At 40.6% G+C, this 19,054-nt stretch overlaps 1 protein-coding gene across 1 annotated transcript; it reads right to left on the bottom strand.

Moving 5' to 3' along the window:
- Positions 1–14,687: 14,687 nt before the first annotated feature.
- On the bottom strand, positions 14,688–18,197 carry FAM177B (family with sequence similarity 177 member B). Its single transcript, XM_061183669.1, has 4 exons — positions 18,030–18,197; positions 17,678–17,744; positions 15,230–15,327; positions 14,688–14,870 (listed from the first exon to the last, which is right to left on the bottom strand). Exons 1-4 carry the CDS (start codon positions 18,195–18,197, stop codon positions 14,688–14,690), a joined length of 516 nt encoding a protein of 171 aa, XP_061039652.1.
- Positions 18,198–19,054: the final 857 nt, after the last annotated feature.

The raw sequence follows: 19,054 nt of genomic DNA, 5'->3' as shown, positions 1-19,054 counted from the left end.
AAATGATTTGTTGGGGGACCTTAATCTTCTCTTTCTCAGTGTAAATACTGTCCACCCAAATTAAATTCAGACTGATGTCACTCCCACTTTGTCCCCAACATAAATGAAATCGTACACAGAAGATTTTCCCTAAAGAGATTTCATCAATTTTTCCCCCTCTTTTGCCTGAAAAGCTGACTATTGTGTTTGCTAGCTCTTGGCAAGCCTGCATAAGTTGCCTGAGAATCAAAATGGTTAAAGGTGTGGTTGATTTCATTTTGCTGTAGGTATAAGACATAATTATATCTTGTGGTTGGAGATGGTGCAATTTGGCAGAGGGTAGAAACTTTTACAGGAATAACTGAAAGGTATCATCACCAACAAGCCTGCAAAGATGAAAAAGACCCAAACAATTCTTGGCAGGCTGTTCATCCAGGGTAAGATGCTCAAATGATGTTTGGAGATATGGAGATAAAGGGTAGATGCCTGCGTGCATTTGCCAGAGAGCTTCTCTGATCACTTCAGACTTCTTGAATTTCCGCACTAAAGGTTAAGGTTTAGGGTGACTCCGTCATTAGAAAAGAAAAATAATAAAATTAACTTTAATTTGCCTACATTACACACAAGGAAGTGTGGTGGTAATAACCTAAAACATCAAGAATCAGGAGAATCATTTAAATTTAGTTTATTGATTAAATCAACAGGCTTTTGCTATATAATTTGTTAATTGGGGATATTTTTGGCTGGCAAGAATTTAGGGTTTAAATACCATCGGGAGGGGAAGTTAGTTAGCCCTTCCCCAACGTATCATTGGATCTTGGAAGCTGCCAGATAGAACTGGGCAATACTTTTTCTCCACATACTGTTTTGCATCCATAAATCTACAGAAGGCAGAGATGCCTCCTGGGAGGAAAAGGACTAGGATTGGAACTCCTTCTCCAAGGTTCAAAGATAAAAAACATGGGGTAGAATGAACGGAGATGGTACTGACCAAGCTTAGGTGGCATGAAAGGACAATAAAGGCCCAAGAGGAAACCTACTATACAAGGGGGGAGGTCCGGACTGCTGACAAGCATTATATCTTTGTCTAGATTGTTGGCGAGGAGTGTTCTGGGTATAGAGTATGGCTAATGGTAGAATCCCTTCCTACTAAGTCAATTTGACATTATGATTGTGCTTTGGGGAAAATGGCTATGGGTCTGTAATATCACTAAAGAGTTGTACTTTCTAGGAGGCTCTTTTTTTTTTTTTTTTTTTTTTGGTGGGGATGCTCATGACTAATATATCAGAGAAGTGTTTTCCTAGTCTACTGAATATCCACCTGGGTAAATAAGCAGGTGGAAAATATAGGAATGAACAGTAGTGGCAAATGAAACAGGTGGACTAAACTTGCAGGAGCTGGTTGCCTGGATAAGCCCCAACCCAACACAACAAGACAGGAGGAATAACTGATACATCCCAGCAAGATCAGCCTAGCCTTGAGGAGTAAGGCCAAATTCTGGCCCTCTGGGAGCTCTGTGATTCTTGGATGAGTACCTTTGGAGTCCTTATGCATATTTAGGAATAAAAAATCTATTAGTTATTCATTGCTACGTAAAAAATTCCCCCAGTATCAGCAGCTCAAAACAACAAACATTTATTATGTCACAGTTTCTCTGAGGCAGGAACCCAGGAGTGGCTTAGCCGCAAGGTTCGGGCTCAGAGTATCTGGTGCAGTTGCAGGCAGCTGTCATTGGCTGAAGCTGCAGTCATACTGGGGCTGGAGGAAGATCATCTAAAAACACCCCGTCAGCGTGCAGCTCCCGCACAAGCCTCCTGTTAACCTGAAGTCATTCATCCCAGGAACTCTCAAGTCTTGATTGATGGGAGCAGAGCTTCCAGGAATGACATGCAATGGGGGAGCCCTTGTTCCTGGAGAGGCCCGGGGCCCCATCAGCCACAAAACCAAATTAGGGAATTACTGTTGCTACCTTTGCAGCCCAGTATCAAATGCATTTCAGGTGGGCCCCCTCCAAAGAGGTGTATATCTGGGTGGTTAGGCCAGGCTATGCCATCAGAGGCCTGAAGGGCCCCAGCTTCCCAAGGCCTCCTGAAAAGGTGTGTACTGCCCAGGCACCTGCTGTGTGGTTCCGCGTAGTCAGGGATCTGGAACAGGAAAAGGGTCTGGAGAGGCTGGGACACAGGAGGGGACTCTTGGGGGACAAGTCGTACGCCTAATAGCAAACCCTAGCCTCCCCAGTGGGGAATAGAGCTCAAGCTTACCTGAATGCCTTGGGGGGGTGGGGAGGGGCGGTGCCGGCGGGCGGGCCAGGGAATCCTCCAGTTAAGAGCCACCCGGGAGCCCTGGTTGCAGGAGAAGCCCGGAGCCAATCAGGCAGCAAGCTCAAATGTGGACTGTCGCCAACTTGCTTCTGCCCTCTCAGAGTGATGGGGGTGAGGGGTTGCTGTGGTGACTGTGCAGACCTCTCCAGGCCCGGACACCCCCGCCTTCCCAGGTCTGCAGACGGCATGCGTACTGCACATGCGGGTGCCGAGCAGTTCGGGATGGCCAGGGATCTGGGACACAGCAAGGGTTGGGAGAGGCCAGGTCACGACAGTAGAATGTCCAGGGACAAGGCTTAATCTACACAAATGCGCATATTCCCCTTGAAGGCAGAGCTGGAGGATACTGGACTGCACGGCCAAGGGTGGGGAAGGACAGGCTGGCGGGGGGTGTGTGTCCTCTAATAAGAGACACGAGAGCTGTGGTTTTAAATTTATTTTTATTTATTTATTTTTGGCTGTGTTGGGTCTTCGTTTCTGTGTGAGGGCTTTCTCCAGTTGCGGCGAGCGGGGGCCACTCTTCATCGCGGTGCGCGGGCCTCTCACTATTGCGGCCTCTCTTGTTGCGGAGCACAGGCTCCAGACGCGCAGGCTCAGTAGTTGTGGCTCACGGGCCTAGTTGCCCCGCGGCATGTGGGATCCTCCCAGACCAGGGCTTGAACCCATGTCCCCTGCATTGGCAGGCGGATTCTCAACCACTGCGCCACCAGGGAAACCCGAGAGCTGTGGTTTTGCAGGAGAAGCCTGGGGTCTCGTCAGGCGGCAAGTCCGAAGGGGACTGATTGACTAGTTAGTCCCTGCTGCCTCAGGGTGACTTCAGGGCGTGGGCCCCTCCACACTGAAGACTGGGTTGGTGGTTAGGGCTGAAGGGATGTGTGGGTATTAATACTATGCCTGCCGGTCCTGCGCATTTTCTGGAGCAAGGCGGAATATGACCCACCCCGGGACCAGTACTGGGCCAGGACCCGGTTCAGAGGATTGGGGGCACCATGGTTGGCTCTTGGGGGAAAATAGACCTGTTGAAATTCCTTCATTCCTCACTGGCTGTTCGCAGGAGACCTTAGTTCTTTACCAAATGGACCTCTCCACAGGCTGCAAGATTCTCACAAGGTGGCAGCTGGCTCCCCCCAGAGCAAGTGAGCCAAGAGAGTAAAAGAGAGAGACCAAAAGAGAAGCCATAGAGTCTCTTATAACAATCTGAGAAGTGTCATACATCACTTCTGACATATTCTGGAGGTCACATAGACCACCCTGGTTCAGTATGAGAGAGGCTACATGGCGTGTGAATACCAGGAGGTAAAGATTATTGAGGACCATTTGAGAGGCTGGCCACGGAAAGACTGGATGTCCTTATAATTTAGCTATCTCGAACTTAAGGCCAATAGGAGTGCAGAGATTTTTGTCTGTTTGGTTGATAGGTAACAGTATGTCCATGAAAATAATCAATAAACAATCTATAATAGGAATAGAAAAGAGTTTTATTTCAGCCAAATTAAGGACTATAGGCCAGAAAACAGCCTCTCAGATAATTCTGAGGAACTGCTCCAGAGAAGCATGGTTTTCAGCACAGTTTTATGTCTTGTCAGAAAAAGAACATTAAACAAGTCGGATACATTCCTTCAAGGTTTCAAAAAACAGATCAGCACATACATGGTGAGTCAATATGGCCTTGGCACCTGGGAAGGGAGTCTTATCAATGAAGGAGTACCAGTATTGGCATCCCAGGAGGAGAGACATTTAATCTTTATTTTTAACATGGACATTCTTTACTTCTGGTCAATGCACCCTTTTCTTTAATAATTAAAGCAGATGTACAATGTATGTTTGATAGGCCACAAATAGGCTGTTGTAGTTAGCATAAAATTCAAGTTAACTCATGTATAAGCCAGAATGACTTCCCCATACCTCAGTAAGTAAAAATTTCTTTTATCAAATAACTGGCGCATACTACATGCCCAATTAATATTAAAGGAATGAATTAATTTTAATATTAAGGGAAATGTGAACTTCTCTTGCAGCCACAGGCTGATAATATCTGGGCATTGGTTTCCATTTGTTTTCCTTATTATATTTAGTTCGAGATTCAATTGATTGCATATGGCAACTGACCTTAAGACAAGGTGATCTCCCTTTTTTTAGTGGAAAAGAAAATTAGATTGAGAGTAAAACATTTACTAGATAAAATTTACTCCTATGAATATCACACTTTGGTTTGCCTAGTTCTCTAGAATCAGCAATAAGTAGTTATCTTCCAGGGTACCATTTAATTGAGAAAAGTCAAAAAGAGTTCATCACAGGATCTATTCTGAAGCAAAATAGCAAATAAACCAGAAACAGAGTTTTAGTATGGCCTGACACTGGTAGACTTGGCCACTTCTTCTGACATGTCATAAAGCTCTCAGATTTACCTCATTTTGAAATTGGACTAGCAGGGCCTTTTGGATGAAGAACTAAGACTGACTCCTTAATGGAGACAAACCATTCAGACTCCTCGAAACCATGATTTTCATCAATATTACTAATTATAATTGATACAATGATTTGAGTACCTAATTAGAGCCATGTGCTTTTCCTCAATTTTCACCTCTTATTCTTAGAATAGTCATGGGCTGTGTCTACCTCACTCACTTTAATCCCCTTTTACTGAGAACCATGCTCATCCAGAAACAGGTCCTATAAGTATGTTGCTACCACATGACTCCACCTTCCTGGTCACAAATGATTGGATGAGGGATGGTCACCTGAACAAAAAGTGCTACTCAGATTCTATTTTTTGTATGTTTGAAATTGGTACTGAAGGGTGGTCACATGATAGGTGAATTATAAAGAGCTCTGGATTTGACACCAAAAGCAAATACCTTGAAAGCAAAAATAAACAAGTGAGACTACATAAAATTAAAAAGCTTCTACACAGCAAAGGAAACCATCAACAAAACGAAAGACAACCTACCAAATGGGAAAAACTACTTGCAAATCATATATCTGGTAAGGGATTAATACTGAAAATATATAAAGAATTTATTAAACTCAAGAGCAAAAAACCCCAGAACAATTCAATTAAAAGTGGGCAGAGAGGGGCAGGAAGAGACCGGTAGGAGAAGGGCAGCCTCTCCTTTAAGTCCTGTCCAGTCAGGATCCAAAAACGGTCTTGAAGAGACAGAGGGAGAGGTGAAAAGAGATTAAGGGAAAAGAAGAAATCCTATGCGAATTCCTCATCTAAAAGCACCCTGAAGATGAAGTCGGCGTCTGCAGGGACCCTGTCCTCCCGGCGCTGGTGAAGCCGTGTGGATGACAGGCTCTTGGTGCTCCAGCCAGGCATCAGGGCTGTGCCTCTGAGGTGGGAGAGCCAAGTTCAGGACATCGGTCCACCAGAGACCTCCCAGCTCCACGTAATATCAAATGGCGAAAATCTCCCAAAGATCTCCATCTCAACGCCAAGACCCAGCTCCACACAATGACCAGCAAGCTACAGTGCTGGACACCCTATGTCAAACAACTAGCAAGACAGGAACACAACCCCACCCATTAGCAGAGAGGCTGCCTAAAATCATAATAAGGTCACAGACGCCCCAAAACACACCACCAGACGTGGACCTGCCCACCAGAAAGACAAGATCCAGCCTCATCCACCAGAACACAGGCACTAGTCCCCTCCACCAGGAAGCCTACACAACCCACTGAACCAACCTTAGCCACTGGGGGCAGACACCAAAAACAACGGGAACTACAAACATGCAGCCCATGAAAAGAAGACCCCAAACACAGTAAGTTAAGCAAAATGAGAAGACAAAGAAACACACAGCAGATGAAGGAGCAAGGTAAAAACCCGCCAGACCTAACAAATGAAGAGGAAATAGGCAGTCTACCTGAAAAAGAATTCAGAATAATGATAGTAAAGATGATCCAAAATCTTGGAAATAGAATGGAGAAAATACAAGAAATGTTTCACAAGGACCTAGAAGAACTAAAGAGCAAACAAACAATCACGAACAACACAATAAATGAAATTTAAAATTCTCTAGAAGGGATCAATAGCAGAATAACTGAGGCAGAAGAACGGATAAGTGACCTGGAAGATAAAATGGTGGAAATAACTACTGCAGAGCAGAATAAAGAAAAAAGAATGAAAAGAACTGAGGACAGTCTCAGAGACCTCTGGGACAATATTAAATGCACCAACATTCAAATTATAGGGGTCCCAGAAGAAGAAGAGAAAAAGAAAGGGACTGAGAAAATATTTGAAGAGATTATAGTTGAAAACTTCCCTAATATGGGAAAGGAAATAGTTAATCAAGTCCAGGAAGCACAGAGAGTCCCAGGCAGGATAAATCCAGGGAGAAACACGCCAAGACACATATTAATCAAACTCTCAAAAATTAAATACAAAGAAAAAATATTAAAAGCAGCAAGGGAAAAACAACAAATAACATACAAGGGAATCCCCATAAGGTTAACAGCTGATCTTTCAGCAGAAACTCTGCAAGCCAGAAGGGAGTGACAGGACATATTTAAAGTGATGAAAGGGAAAAACCTACAACCAAGATTACTCTACCCAGCAAGGATCTCATTCAGATTCGACGGAGAAATTAAAACCTTTACAGACAAGCAAAAGCTAAGAGAATTCAGCACCACCAAACCAGCTTTACAACAAATGTTAAAGGAACTTCTCTAGGCAGGAAACACAAGAGAAGGAAAAGACCTACAATAACAAACCCAAAACAATTAAGAAAATGGTAATAGGAACATACATATCGATAATTACCTTAAATGTAAATGGATTAAATGCTCCAACTAAAAGACATAGACTGGCTGAATGGATACAAAAACAAGACCCGTATATATGCTGTGTACAAGACACCCACTTCAGACCTAGGGACACATACAGACTGAAAGTGAGTGGACAGAAAAAGATATTCCATGCAAATGGAAATCAAAAGAAAGCTGGAGTAGCAATTCTCATATCAGATAAAATAGACTTTAAAACAAAGACTATTACAAGAGACAAAGAAGGACACTACATAATGATCAAGGGGTCAATCCAAGAAGAAGATCTAACAATCATAAATATTTATGCACCCAACATAGGAGCACCTCAATACATAAGGCAAATACTAACAGCCATAAAAGGGGAAATTGACAGTAACACAATCATAGTAGGGGACTTTGACACCCCACTTTCACCAATGGACAGATCATCCAAAATGAAAATAAATAAGCAAACACAAGCTTTAAATGATACATTAAACAAGATGGACTTAATTGATATTTATAGGACATTCCATCCAAAAACAACAGAATACACTTCCTTCTCAAGTGCTCATGGAACATTCTCCAGGATAGATAATATCTTGGGTCACAAATCAAGCCTTGGTAAATTTAAGAAAACTGAAATTGTATCAAGTATCTTTTCTGACCACAATGCTATGAGACTAGCTATCAATTACAGGAAAAAAAATCTGTAAAAAATACAAACACATGGAGGCTAAACAATACACTACTTAATAACCAAGAGATCACTGAATAAATCAAAGAGGAAATAAAAAAATACCTAGAAAAAAATGACAATGAAAACATGATGACCCAAAAACTACGGGATGCAGCAAAAGCAGTTCTAAGAGGGAAATTTATAGCAATACAATAAGAAACAAGAAACATCTCAAATAAACAACCTAACCTTAAAGCAATTAGAGAAAGAAGAACAAAAAAACCCCCAAAGTTAGCAGAAGGAAAGAAATCATAAAGATCAGATCAGAAATAAATGAAAAAGAAATGAAGGAAACAATAGCAAAGATCAATAAAACTGAAAGCTGGTTCTTTGAGAAGATAAACAAAATTGATAAACCATTAGCCAGACTTAACAAGAAAAAAAGGGAGAAGACTCAAATCAATAGAATTAGAAATGAAAAAGGAGAAGTAACCACTGACACTGCAGAAATACAGAGGATCATGAGAGATTACTACAAGCAACTATATGCCAATAAAATGGACAACCTGGAAGAAATGGACAAATTCTTAGAAATGCACAACCTTCCAAGCCTGAACCAGGAAGAAATAGAAAATATGAACAGACCAATCACAAGCACTGAAATTGAAACTGTGATTAAAAATCTTCCAACAAACAAAAGCCCAGGACCAGATGGCTTCACAGGCAAATTCTATCAAACATTTAGAGAAGAGCCAACACCTATCCTTCTCAAACTATAGCTGAGGGAGGAACACTCCCAAACTGATTCTACGAGGCCACCATCACCCTGATACCAAAACCAGACAAAGATGTCACAAAGAAAGAAAACTACAGGCCAATATCACGGATGAACATAGATGCAAAAATCCTCAACAAAATACTAGCAAACAGAATCCAACAGCACATTAAAAGGATCATACACCATGATCAAGTGGGGTTTATCCCAGGAATGCAAGGATTCTTCAATATATGCAAATCAATCAATGTGATACACCATATTAACAAATTGAAGGAGAAAAACCATATGATCATCTCAGTAGATGCAGAGAAAGCTTTTGACAAAATTCAACACCCATTTATGATAACAACCCTCCAGAAAGTAGGCATAGAGGGAACTTATCTCAACAAAATAAAGGCCGTATATGACAAACCCAGAGCCAACATTGTCCTCAGTGGTGAAAAACTGAAACCATTTCCACTAAGATCAGGAACAAGACAAGGTTGCCCACTCTCACCACTATTATTCAACATAGTTTTGGAAGTTTTAGCCACAGCAATCAGAGAAGAAAAGAAATAAAAGGAATCCAAATCGGAAAAGAAGAAGTAAATCTGTCACTGTTTGCAGATGACATGATAATATACATAGAGAATCCTAAAGATGCTACCAGAAAACTACCAGATCTAATCAATGAATTTGGTAAAGTAGCAGGATACAAAATTAATGCACAGAAATCTCTGGCATTCCTATACACTAATGATGAAAAATCTGAAAGTGAAATTAAGAAAACACTCCCATTTACCATTGCAACAAAAAGAATAAAATATCTAGGAATAAACCTACCTGAGGAGACAAAAGACCTGTATGCAGAAAATTACAAGACACTGATGAAAGAAATTACAGATGATACAAATAGATGGAGAGATATACCATGTTCTTGGATTGGAAGAATCAACATTGTGAAAATGACTCTACTACCCAAAGCAATCTACAGATTCAATGCAATCCCTATCAAACTACCACTGGCATTTTTCACAGAACTAGAACAAAAAATATCACAATTTATATGGAAACACAAAAGACCTCGAATAGACAAAGCAATCTTGAGAAAGAAAAACGGAGCTGGAGGAATCAGACTCCTGGACTTCAAACTATACTACAAAGCTAAAGTAATCAAGACAGTATGGTACTGGCACAAAAACAGAAATATAGATCAATGGAACAGGATAGAAAGCCAGAGATAAACCCACGCACATATGGTCACCTTATTTTTGATAAAAGAGGCCAGAATATACAATGGAGAAAAGACAGCCTCTTCAATAAGTGGTGCTGGGAAAACTGGACAGCTACATGTAAAAGAATGAAATTAGAACAGTGCCTAACACCATACACAAAAATAAACTCAAAATGGATTAAAGACCTAAATGTAAGGCCAGACACTATAAAACTCTTAGAGGAAAACATAGGCAGAACACTCTATGACATAAATCACAGCAAGATCCTTTTTGACCCAGCTCCTAGATAAATGGAAATAAAAACAAAAATAAACAAATGGGACCTAATGGAACTTAAAAGCTTTTGCACAGCAAAGGAAACCATAAACAAGACGAAAAGACAACCCTCAGAATGGGAGAAAATATTTGCAAAAGAAGCAACTGACAAAGGATTAATCTCCAAAATTTACAAGCAGCTCAATATTAAAAAAACAAACAACCCAATCCAAAAATGGGCAGAAGACCTAAATAGACATTTCTCCAAAGAAGATATACAAATTGTCAACAAACACACGAAAGAATGCTCAACATCATTAATCATTAGAGAAATGCAAATCAAAACTACAATGCGATATCATCTCACACTGATCAGAATGGCCATCATCAAAAAATCTAGAAACAATAAATGCTGGAGAGGGTGTGGAGAAAAGGGAACCCTCTTGCACTGTTGGTGGGAATGTAAATTGATACAGCCACTATGGAGAACAGTATCGAGGTTCCTTAAAAAACTAAAAATAGGGGCTTCCCTGGTGGCGCAGTGGTTGAGAATCTGCCTGCCAATGCAGGGGACATGGGTTCGAGCCCTGGTCTGGGAAGATCCCACATGCCACGGAGCGACTAGGCCCATGAGCCACAACTACTGAGCCTGTGCGTCTGGAGCCTGTGCTCCGCAACAAGAGAGGCCACGATAGTGAGAGGCCTGCGCACGCACCGCGATGAAGAGTGGCCCCCACTTGCCGCAACTAGAGAAAGCCCTCACACAGAAACAAAGACCCAACACAGCCATAAGTAAATAAATAAAATTAAAAAAAAAATAGAACTACCATACGACCCAGCAATCCCACTACTGGGTATATACCCTGAGAAAACCATAATTCCAAAAGAGTCATGTACCACAATGTTCATTGCAGCTCTATTTACAATAGCCAGGACATGGAAGCAACCTAAGTGTCCATCGACAGATGAATGGATAAAGAAGATGTGGCTCATATATACAATGGAATATTACTCAGCCATAAAAAGAAACAAAATTGAGTTATTTGTAGTGAGGTGAATGGACCTAGAGTCTGTCATACAGAGTGAAATAAGTCAGAAAGAGAAAAACAAATACCGTATGCTAACACATATATATGGAATCTAAAAAAAAATAAAATGGTCATGAAGAACCTAGGGGCAAGACGGGAATAAACACGCAGACCTACTAGAGAATGGACTTGAGGACATGGGGAGGGGAAAGGGTAAGCTGGGACAAAGTGAGAGAGTGGTAGTGTATATATGGACATATATACACTACCAAATGTAAAATAGATAGCTAGTGGGAAGCAGTCACATAGCACAGGGAGATCAGCTCGGTGCTTTGTGACCAGCTAGAAGGGTGGGATAGGGAGGATGGGAGGGAGGGAGACACAAGAGGGAAGAGATATGGGGACATATGTATATGTATAACTGATTCACTTTGTTATAAAATAGAAACTAACACACCATTGTAAAGCAATTATACTCCAATAAAGATGTTAAAAAAAAAAAAGTGGGCAGAGAATCTGAATAGATATTTTTGCAAAGAAGACATAAGAAAGCCAACAGATACATGAAAAAGTTCTCAACATAACTAGTCATCAGGGAAATGCAAATCAAAACCACATGCAATGTCATCCCACATCAGTTAGAATGGCTATTAAAAAAAAAGACAAGAAATAACAGGTGTTGGGGAAGAGGTGGAGAAATGGGAACTCTTGTGCACTGTTGGTGGGAATTTAAGTTAATGCAGCCACTATGGAAAAAAAAGTATGGAGATTCCTCAAAAAACTAAAAATAGAACCACCATATGATCCAGCAATTCCACTCCTGGGTATATACCCAAAGAAAATGAAAACACTAATTCAGAAAGATATATGCACCTCCATGTTCATTGCAGCATTATTTACAATAGTCAAGACATGGAAGCAACCTAAGCGTCCATGGGTGAATGAATGAATGGATAAAGAAAATGTGGCATATATATACACAATGGAATATTGCTTAGCCATTAAAAAAAGGAAATTTTGCCATTTGTGACAACATGGAAGGACCTTAAAGGTATTATGCTAAGTGAACTAAGTCAGACAGAGAAAGACAAATAACGCATGATCTCACTATGTGGAATCTAAAACAAATAAACAAATACCACCACCACCACCAACAACCCAAACTCATAGATACAGCAACAAAATTGGCGGTTGCCAGAGGCAGGGAATAGTGGGTGGGCAAAACTGATGAAGGAGGTCAAAAGGTACAAACTTCCAGTTATAAATATTAATATTATTACCATTATTAATATTGTATATTTGAAAGTTCCTAAGAGAGTAGGTCTTAAAAGTTCTCATCACAAGAAAAAAAATTCGTAACTCTGTGTGGTGATGCATGTTAACTAGACTTATTGTGGTGATGTTTTCACGGTATATACAAATATTGAATCATTACGTTCTATACCTGAAACTTATATAATGTTATATGTCAATTATATCTCAATAAAAATAAATAAATAAATACTAAAAAATAAAAGAGCTATGGAGTGGTCATCCTCCTCATGTGTAAGAAAGATGAGGAATGGAGACAGAGTACTGCTTAGGTATTTGCTTGCCAGAGTTGTTCTAGACCTACTGAAACATCTGCACTTGGGTTCCACGAGATACCTCAGTATCCTTCCAAAGAATTCTTTTCTGTTGCATAAATTACTTCAAATTGGATTTGATTCCTGCATCAAACCTGTTTTACACATGGGAACACTGAGAAGTTGAGTAACCTGGGCTACCAGGTTAGAAAGAGGCAGCCGAGCTGAGATCAAACCAGTATCGCAGTGACTTTTCAGCTTATAATTTATCCCTTATACCACTGGAAGAAAGTGTTTCCCTTTCTCAGCTGTCTAAGGAGGTCCACACCCCTAAAAGTTAATTGCAGTCATGTGACTTGCTTTGGTGGAAGAAACATAAGCAGAGGTGACATGATTCATTCTTAGTGGAGACATTGATTGCCAGTGCTTAACTATCCACTTCACTTCTGCTTCCGCAGCCCTGAGAGCATCAGTTTGGAGGAACCATAGGATCAAAGGAGCATGTGCTACTGAGCCAGCACCTGGAGAACACGGTGGGAAGCCATCTGAACTGATGGTGGACCTCCCATGAGAAGGAAAGAAATTTCGTTGTTTTAAGCCACTGAGATTTTGGAGTTGTCTGTTTATGCCGGATAACCTATCTTATCCTCATGTATTCAACTAACCACACGTTATTCGCTAGGCCTACTTCTGTCCTTGATTTCATATCAAATCAATTCCAACTTCCCATTCTCTTAGAGTTATTATTTCAGTTTTATATGGCCGCATAGCAAACCACTCCACAACTTAAAATGACTTATTGTTTCTTATGACTCTGTTGGCTGATTGGTTCATCTGCTACGCATAGGGCAGGAGGAGGTCACTTATGTGGCTGCATTTGCTGGGGAGCATGGCTGGGGCTGGAATGCGTAAGATGGTCTTTCATCCTTGGGGTCCTCTCTCCACGTGGCCTCATATCATTCAGAAGGCTAACGCAAACTTCTTTACAATGTGAAGCTTTCTAAGAGGACAAGTCCCTGGTGCAAGTGTTTATCAAGCATCCAGTTGCACCCCATTTGCTACTATCTCACTGGCCAAAGCAAGTTACATAGCCAAGGCCAGAGTCAATGTAGGTGGGGCTATGTGAGGACATGAATTCCAGAAGGCATGGTTCTTTGGGGACCTTCAATATAACAGTCTATAACAGCCATTAATTAAGCATTAACAACGAATATTCACAGTTTTAAAAGAGTTTTCACATTTATTATTTCATTTCGTTTAACAGTAACCCTTGAGAAACAAATAAATGCCACCCTTATTTTACAAAGAAAGAGACTGGGGCTCAGAAATTTAGACACCTAAAATCGCACGACTAGTAAAAAGCAGAATTGAGACTTGAACTCAGGTCTTTTTACTGCAAAACCTGTGTTTTTCTATATCACAGCTACCTTTGGCCAGCACAACCTGTGTTATCCAGCTATGATTTCCATGTTTGATCTTTACAGTTTTTGAAAATTTGTTGACAAGTAAACGAGAGAATCATTCACTTTTTCCAAATACTTTTTCTAGAGCTTAGATTGTTTATTTATTTATTTTTGACATGTTTGGGGGGAAATGCACCCAACTCTCAAAGACTGCTATGTTGAAACAGAGTTATTAGCAATGTTTGCTTATTGCAAAGCAAGCCCCAAGTAAGCCAACATAGCTATTGGAAAGGACACAGCTTATGTCAAACCCTGAAAGGATTTAGACTTCATAATGCCCAAAGTTTCTTTTGAGGAACAGAAGGTCCTTTTCTATACCCTCGCCATGTGACAAAGAGTTTCAGCCTAAAACTCCCATGCCCAAGTTCCTTAAGGCATTTATACTACTGTGCAAATGTCAATACTAGTAGCCCACAACTGACGGACAGGACTTATATTACTGGGGTGGAGCTGGGTTGCTGGGCTTATAAATAAAAATTTATATTGAGAAAGAATCCACAATTGTTCTTATGATTGTTTACAATTCCTGGCTGCTGGAGAATAAATCACAAAGAGATTAAGATCAGATCTGGCTCAGAGGTGCTACCTGTGGTGCTGTTGCCGTGGTAATCAATGACCGAGGAAGAGAGATCCAGGGGAACTATAGCCCCGCTGCCCATTAGGAGCTGGAATCTGCCATCAGGCCCTCGCTGGATGAGATACTCCACTGAGGAATGCCCTCGGCAATGTCCTGTTGTCTCGTTCCATACTCTCGGCCCCCAGCCTCCAGGTGACACTTTTCATTGGGAACATTGGCTGGTTGGGCCTTTGATCCATTCCCTTCACTTTCCTTGTCACTTTCCTGATACAAAGAGGAATAAGGAAATGTTTAACAGTAAACCCAATACCTCTGATCTCCCCCCTCTTGTATAGACACCCTTATAAGAAGCTTCGCCTTTATGCGATCTCAGGCTTCACACTCGACTACCATCTACGAACTATCTCATGACCTTCTAACTTCACACAAGAGAGGCAAATACAAATAAGCATCGTGGGGTGAGGGGCATTAGAAAAAGAAGACAGTCTGACCATGGGAGCTCAGTGAAACTGCAGTTACATGAATTACTAGGTGGGAAAATACTCCTCTGTAAGGGCCCAAATCAGGAACAACCAACATTCCCATCTCAGGGCTCTTGGTGTCCCATTCAGGATGTCACATACCTTATTTTGTGTTCTATAGTACTCATTTAACACATACTGGTATTTGGGTTGATTAAGACCAAAGAAGACAGCAAATCTTCCACCAAGGAATTCACATGCTAGAAGAAAGAAAAACACTTTGGTAAACTGAATTAATAATTAAAGCTTAGAGTCAGTGGAGATGCCAAAAGTTTCAACTTGCCCTCAAATGGTCTATTACTATACTTAACTTCAAGGCTGACAAAAGATTTCAATTGCTCCAGACTCTCAAAAAGTCCTAGGACTCAAAGGGAATTTGTTAAATCTTCTGTCTTCACATAGGATTACATGTAAACTATCCTTTCCAGGTGAATATATCAGGGGAGATTTTCAAAATACTTAATAACAGGTACAGGTCCTGAGCAATCAGAACAGATGTTGTCCATCCCCATGCGTATCATCTGATCATCAGCTGTGAGTATGTCGCAAAGTATACCCAAAATTAAATCCAATGTTACCGAGCCCCGTGTCAGAAATTCTTCCATGCGTCCAAACAAACTCCTTCCTAGCAGCAATTTAAGGCCTTCCTTGTCTGCCTTCAGTCACAATATCAAGGTGGCCTGCAGCCTCAGGGATTGTTAGAGTTAGGGATAAAGGTTTAGCATGAATAATGAGGGGTTTCCAAAAAGGTCTCTCCTAGAGATGTTCTCCTGTAAAAGTATAGGACTTCTGATGTGCGTCCCCCCGTTATAGGACTTTCTGATTCCCATGATTCATTCCACTTCTGAAGAAATTGCTCATACAGTGCATCAAAATGATGTTCTCTCTTTTTTTTTAATGTGCTTTATCCTTTCAAAAATACTCTAGCTCTGTAATCTATTTGTTTGCCACAGTGCCTAGTACATGTGCATAAGAGAAGTTTCTAAAACATTAGAATAAATCTCAGGAAGTTTTCCTGTTTATGACCTACTAGAATCTTACATGGAAAAAATTAATTACCAGTGTCGTCTGGGTTCCAGCTCTAACCAAAGTCTCTGTGTAAAGATCAGACTGTTAGCGTATTTATGCCTTCACTACAATCTGGAAGCCCCAGGCAGAAGCCCTTTCAGGCTACAGTTCCATTTGGAACCCTGAAGGCAGATTGATTCCCTGTGTGTCCTGCTCGTCATCTGAAGTCAAAGCCCAACATAGAAATCACTGTGGTCCCTGTTCTCGTTCACACTCTCAGATTGCTGTACTGAGTTTTGCTTCTTTTACCTGATCTAATCTCTAAGGCTCCCTCCCTCCAAAACATTTCACCTCTTCAAACAGTCTTGCCCTAACTAAAGCATAGAAGTCTCTGGAAGGCAGCATTTCTTCTGCCAACATATTTTGGTTGAGGTAAGGTCAGTATTCACCTGGGTCTCTAAAGTAACTTCCAAATTACAAACCTTCCACCTTGATCAAAAAGCACTTAGAGCTCATACCATCTGACTAAATCTCCCTTATCATTACTTTTAATGTGATTTAAAGACCCCCTGGTCACTCTCATGGTCCCCAAGCTGGCCTTGGCCAGACATACTTTCATAGCATTCTTAAGATGCCTCCTCTGTATGTCACCATTCCTGAGTATCCCAGTCTGTAGTCCCTACACTCCTCCTGCCATGGAAGTTGTAACAACAAATTATCATCATAGGCATGTTTACTGGCCTATATTACCCGTTGAATATTAAGGCCCTTGAAAGCAAAGACTGTCATTTGTCTTTGTGTCCCAGGGTCCTGCTCAGTGCTGAGCATACATGAGCACTCAATAAATGTTTATTGAATGAATGAATGAAGATCAATTCCTAAGAGCTATATTTTATATTTTCTCAGATTCTTAAAGTTGTTTCCCCCATCACATACACAAGCATACGCAAGTTAGAAGGAAATGAGTAATTAGAGGTTGCCAATTGTGATTTTTAAAAAATTGGTGAAAGTCAAACAAAATAAGATTTAATATTTTGTCTCTTGTAAATAGCCACTTAGGCCATTCATTATGCCCTTGGGGGGATCAATAAAATTCTGTTTATAATAGAGTGATTATGAAAAGGGAACTTGGAACTGTGTCAGGTAACAATAGTTGAAAAAAGAAAAAACTTGGAAGTTTATTCAGGTGAAGAGTCACCTCAGGGAGGACTGAGTATTGTCTTCAAATATTTGAAATTCTATGAAAGAGGAATCGGGACTGGTGTTGTCTGGTCTTTAAAAAGACAACTAGGATCAATGGGAAGAACTTTAAAAGAAGATAGAATAGAAGATAGAATTTACTAAAAAGAGTTGAGAAAAGATGGCAGGGTCTGCCTGAAGATGTGAGGTTCTATGCCTTCGGGAATGTTCAAGCGTAGATATGGAAGCGACCAGTTCTTCAGAATGCCACGGAGTGGATTAAACCACTGGAAGTCCCATCTAACTCTGAGGGTCTGTAAGTCTATATTTAGGGCAGAAAAAAATAACCTTAGCAGTACTTACTAGAAAATGAGGTCCTTGCTATTCGCCCTGCCCAAAACCATAGGTAGGACCCCCATGAAAGTTTAGACTGAAAAAGAAAGAGAAACCAAATCAGCGTAAATTAATAACAGGAGTGGTGACTGCAGAGTCTGCAGTGTACAAGTTTCAAAATGCTTCGTAATAGGTTCCATTTTCTCTCATAGATGAGAAACCTAAGATTATCAAAATTATAAGTTGATTGTACTTGGCTGTAGAAAGCAAACCAAGGAGAGCAAGGAATTAGCTTAAAACTGTGTTTTCCACAAACCTCATCTGCCTTAATCTCTCATTCACTCAGCCCCCATGTTCACTAATAATGATATTCTAAGCTTACAGGATCAAGTGTTGAATTTGTTCTCTGTTCCTCTTTTTCTTCCTCTTCTTCTGTGCTATATTCTTCCATGATGTCACCATCAACAAAATGGATAACTCTTTTGGGAGTCCTCCTTTTGGAAGGTCTACCCTTCTCTAGTTCTAACTGCTGGAAACTGTCTTTTTCCATAAGGAAAAAAACTGGTAAATGAAAAACAGGACGCCTTAAGACAATTTGCCCAGGACAGTGTTTATATAGCAGAGACGTGTCTAATTATTTTCAATGGATTGTAAAGACAGAGAGTTCAGAGGTAATCGCAGCTGTGATCTCAACAGTTCTTCAAATCCAAGAGAGGACAGTTTAGTTCTGTACCAAAACAGAAAAGATTCAATTAGTAGTGAAAATGTGAACTTTGGGTCTTCAAACAAAATTGTCAACAGGGTTCCTTTATCCCTTATTAATTGCAAAACTGCAGTTGCTGGTAGGGGTAGGAAGGGGCCATCGCCCTGTGGAAATCCCTCAATCATTTCGATAAATACTGAGGAGTAATATAAGTAGTGGTAAAGAGTACAGGCTTTGCACAGACAGGTGAAAATATTTGCCAAGTATATGTCTGATAAGGGACTTATTTTCAGAATATATAAAACATAACTGCAATTTATAAAATATAAACAACTCAATTAAAATAAGGGCAAAGAATTTGAATAGGCACTTTCCCAAAAATTTACAGATGCCAAATAAACTTAGGAGAAGTGCTCAATGTCATTAGTCATTAGAGAAATGCAAATAGAAACCATATGCGATATCACAACATAGTCACTAGGAGAAAATTAAAAAGACTAACAATACTAAATGTTGAGGGGTAAGTGAAGCAACTAGAACTCTCGTAGATCGCTTGCCAGTGGGACTGCAACTAGTATGGCCACTTTGGAAAACAGTTTGGCAGTTTCTTAGAAGTCAAACATATACTTACCATATAATCTTGTAATTCCAGGTCTAGATATTTTCCAAGAGAAATGAAGATATATATCCATCTAAAGATTTGT

Source organism: Eubalaena glacialis, chromosome 3, assembly GCF_028564815.1.
Source record: "Eubalaena glacialis isolate mEubGla1 chromosome 3, mEubGla1.1.hap2.+ XY, whole genome shotgun sequence".
Lineage (NCBI taxonomy): Eukaryota > Metazoa > Chordata > Mammalia > Artiodactyla > Balaenidae > Eubalaena > Eubalaena glacialis.
The sequence above is the reverse complement of the archived record's forward strand: the minus strand, read 5'-3'. Positions and strand labels throughout refer to the sequence as shown.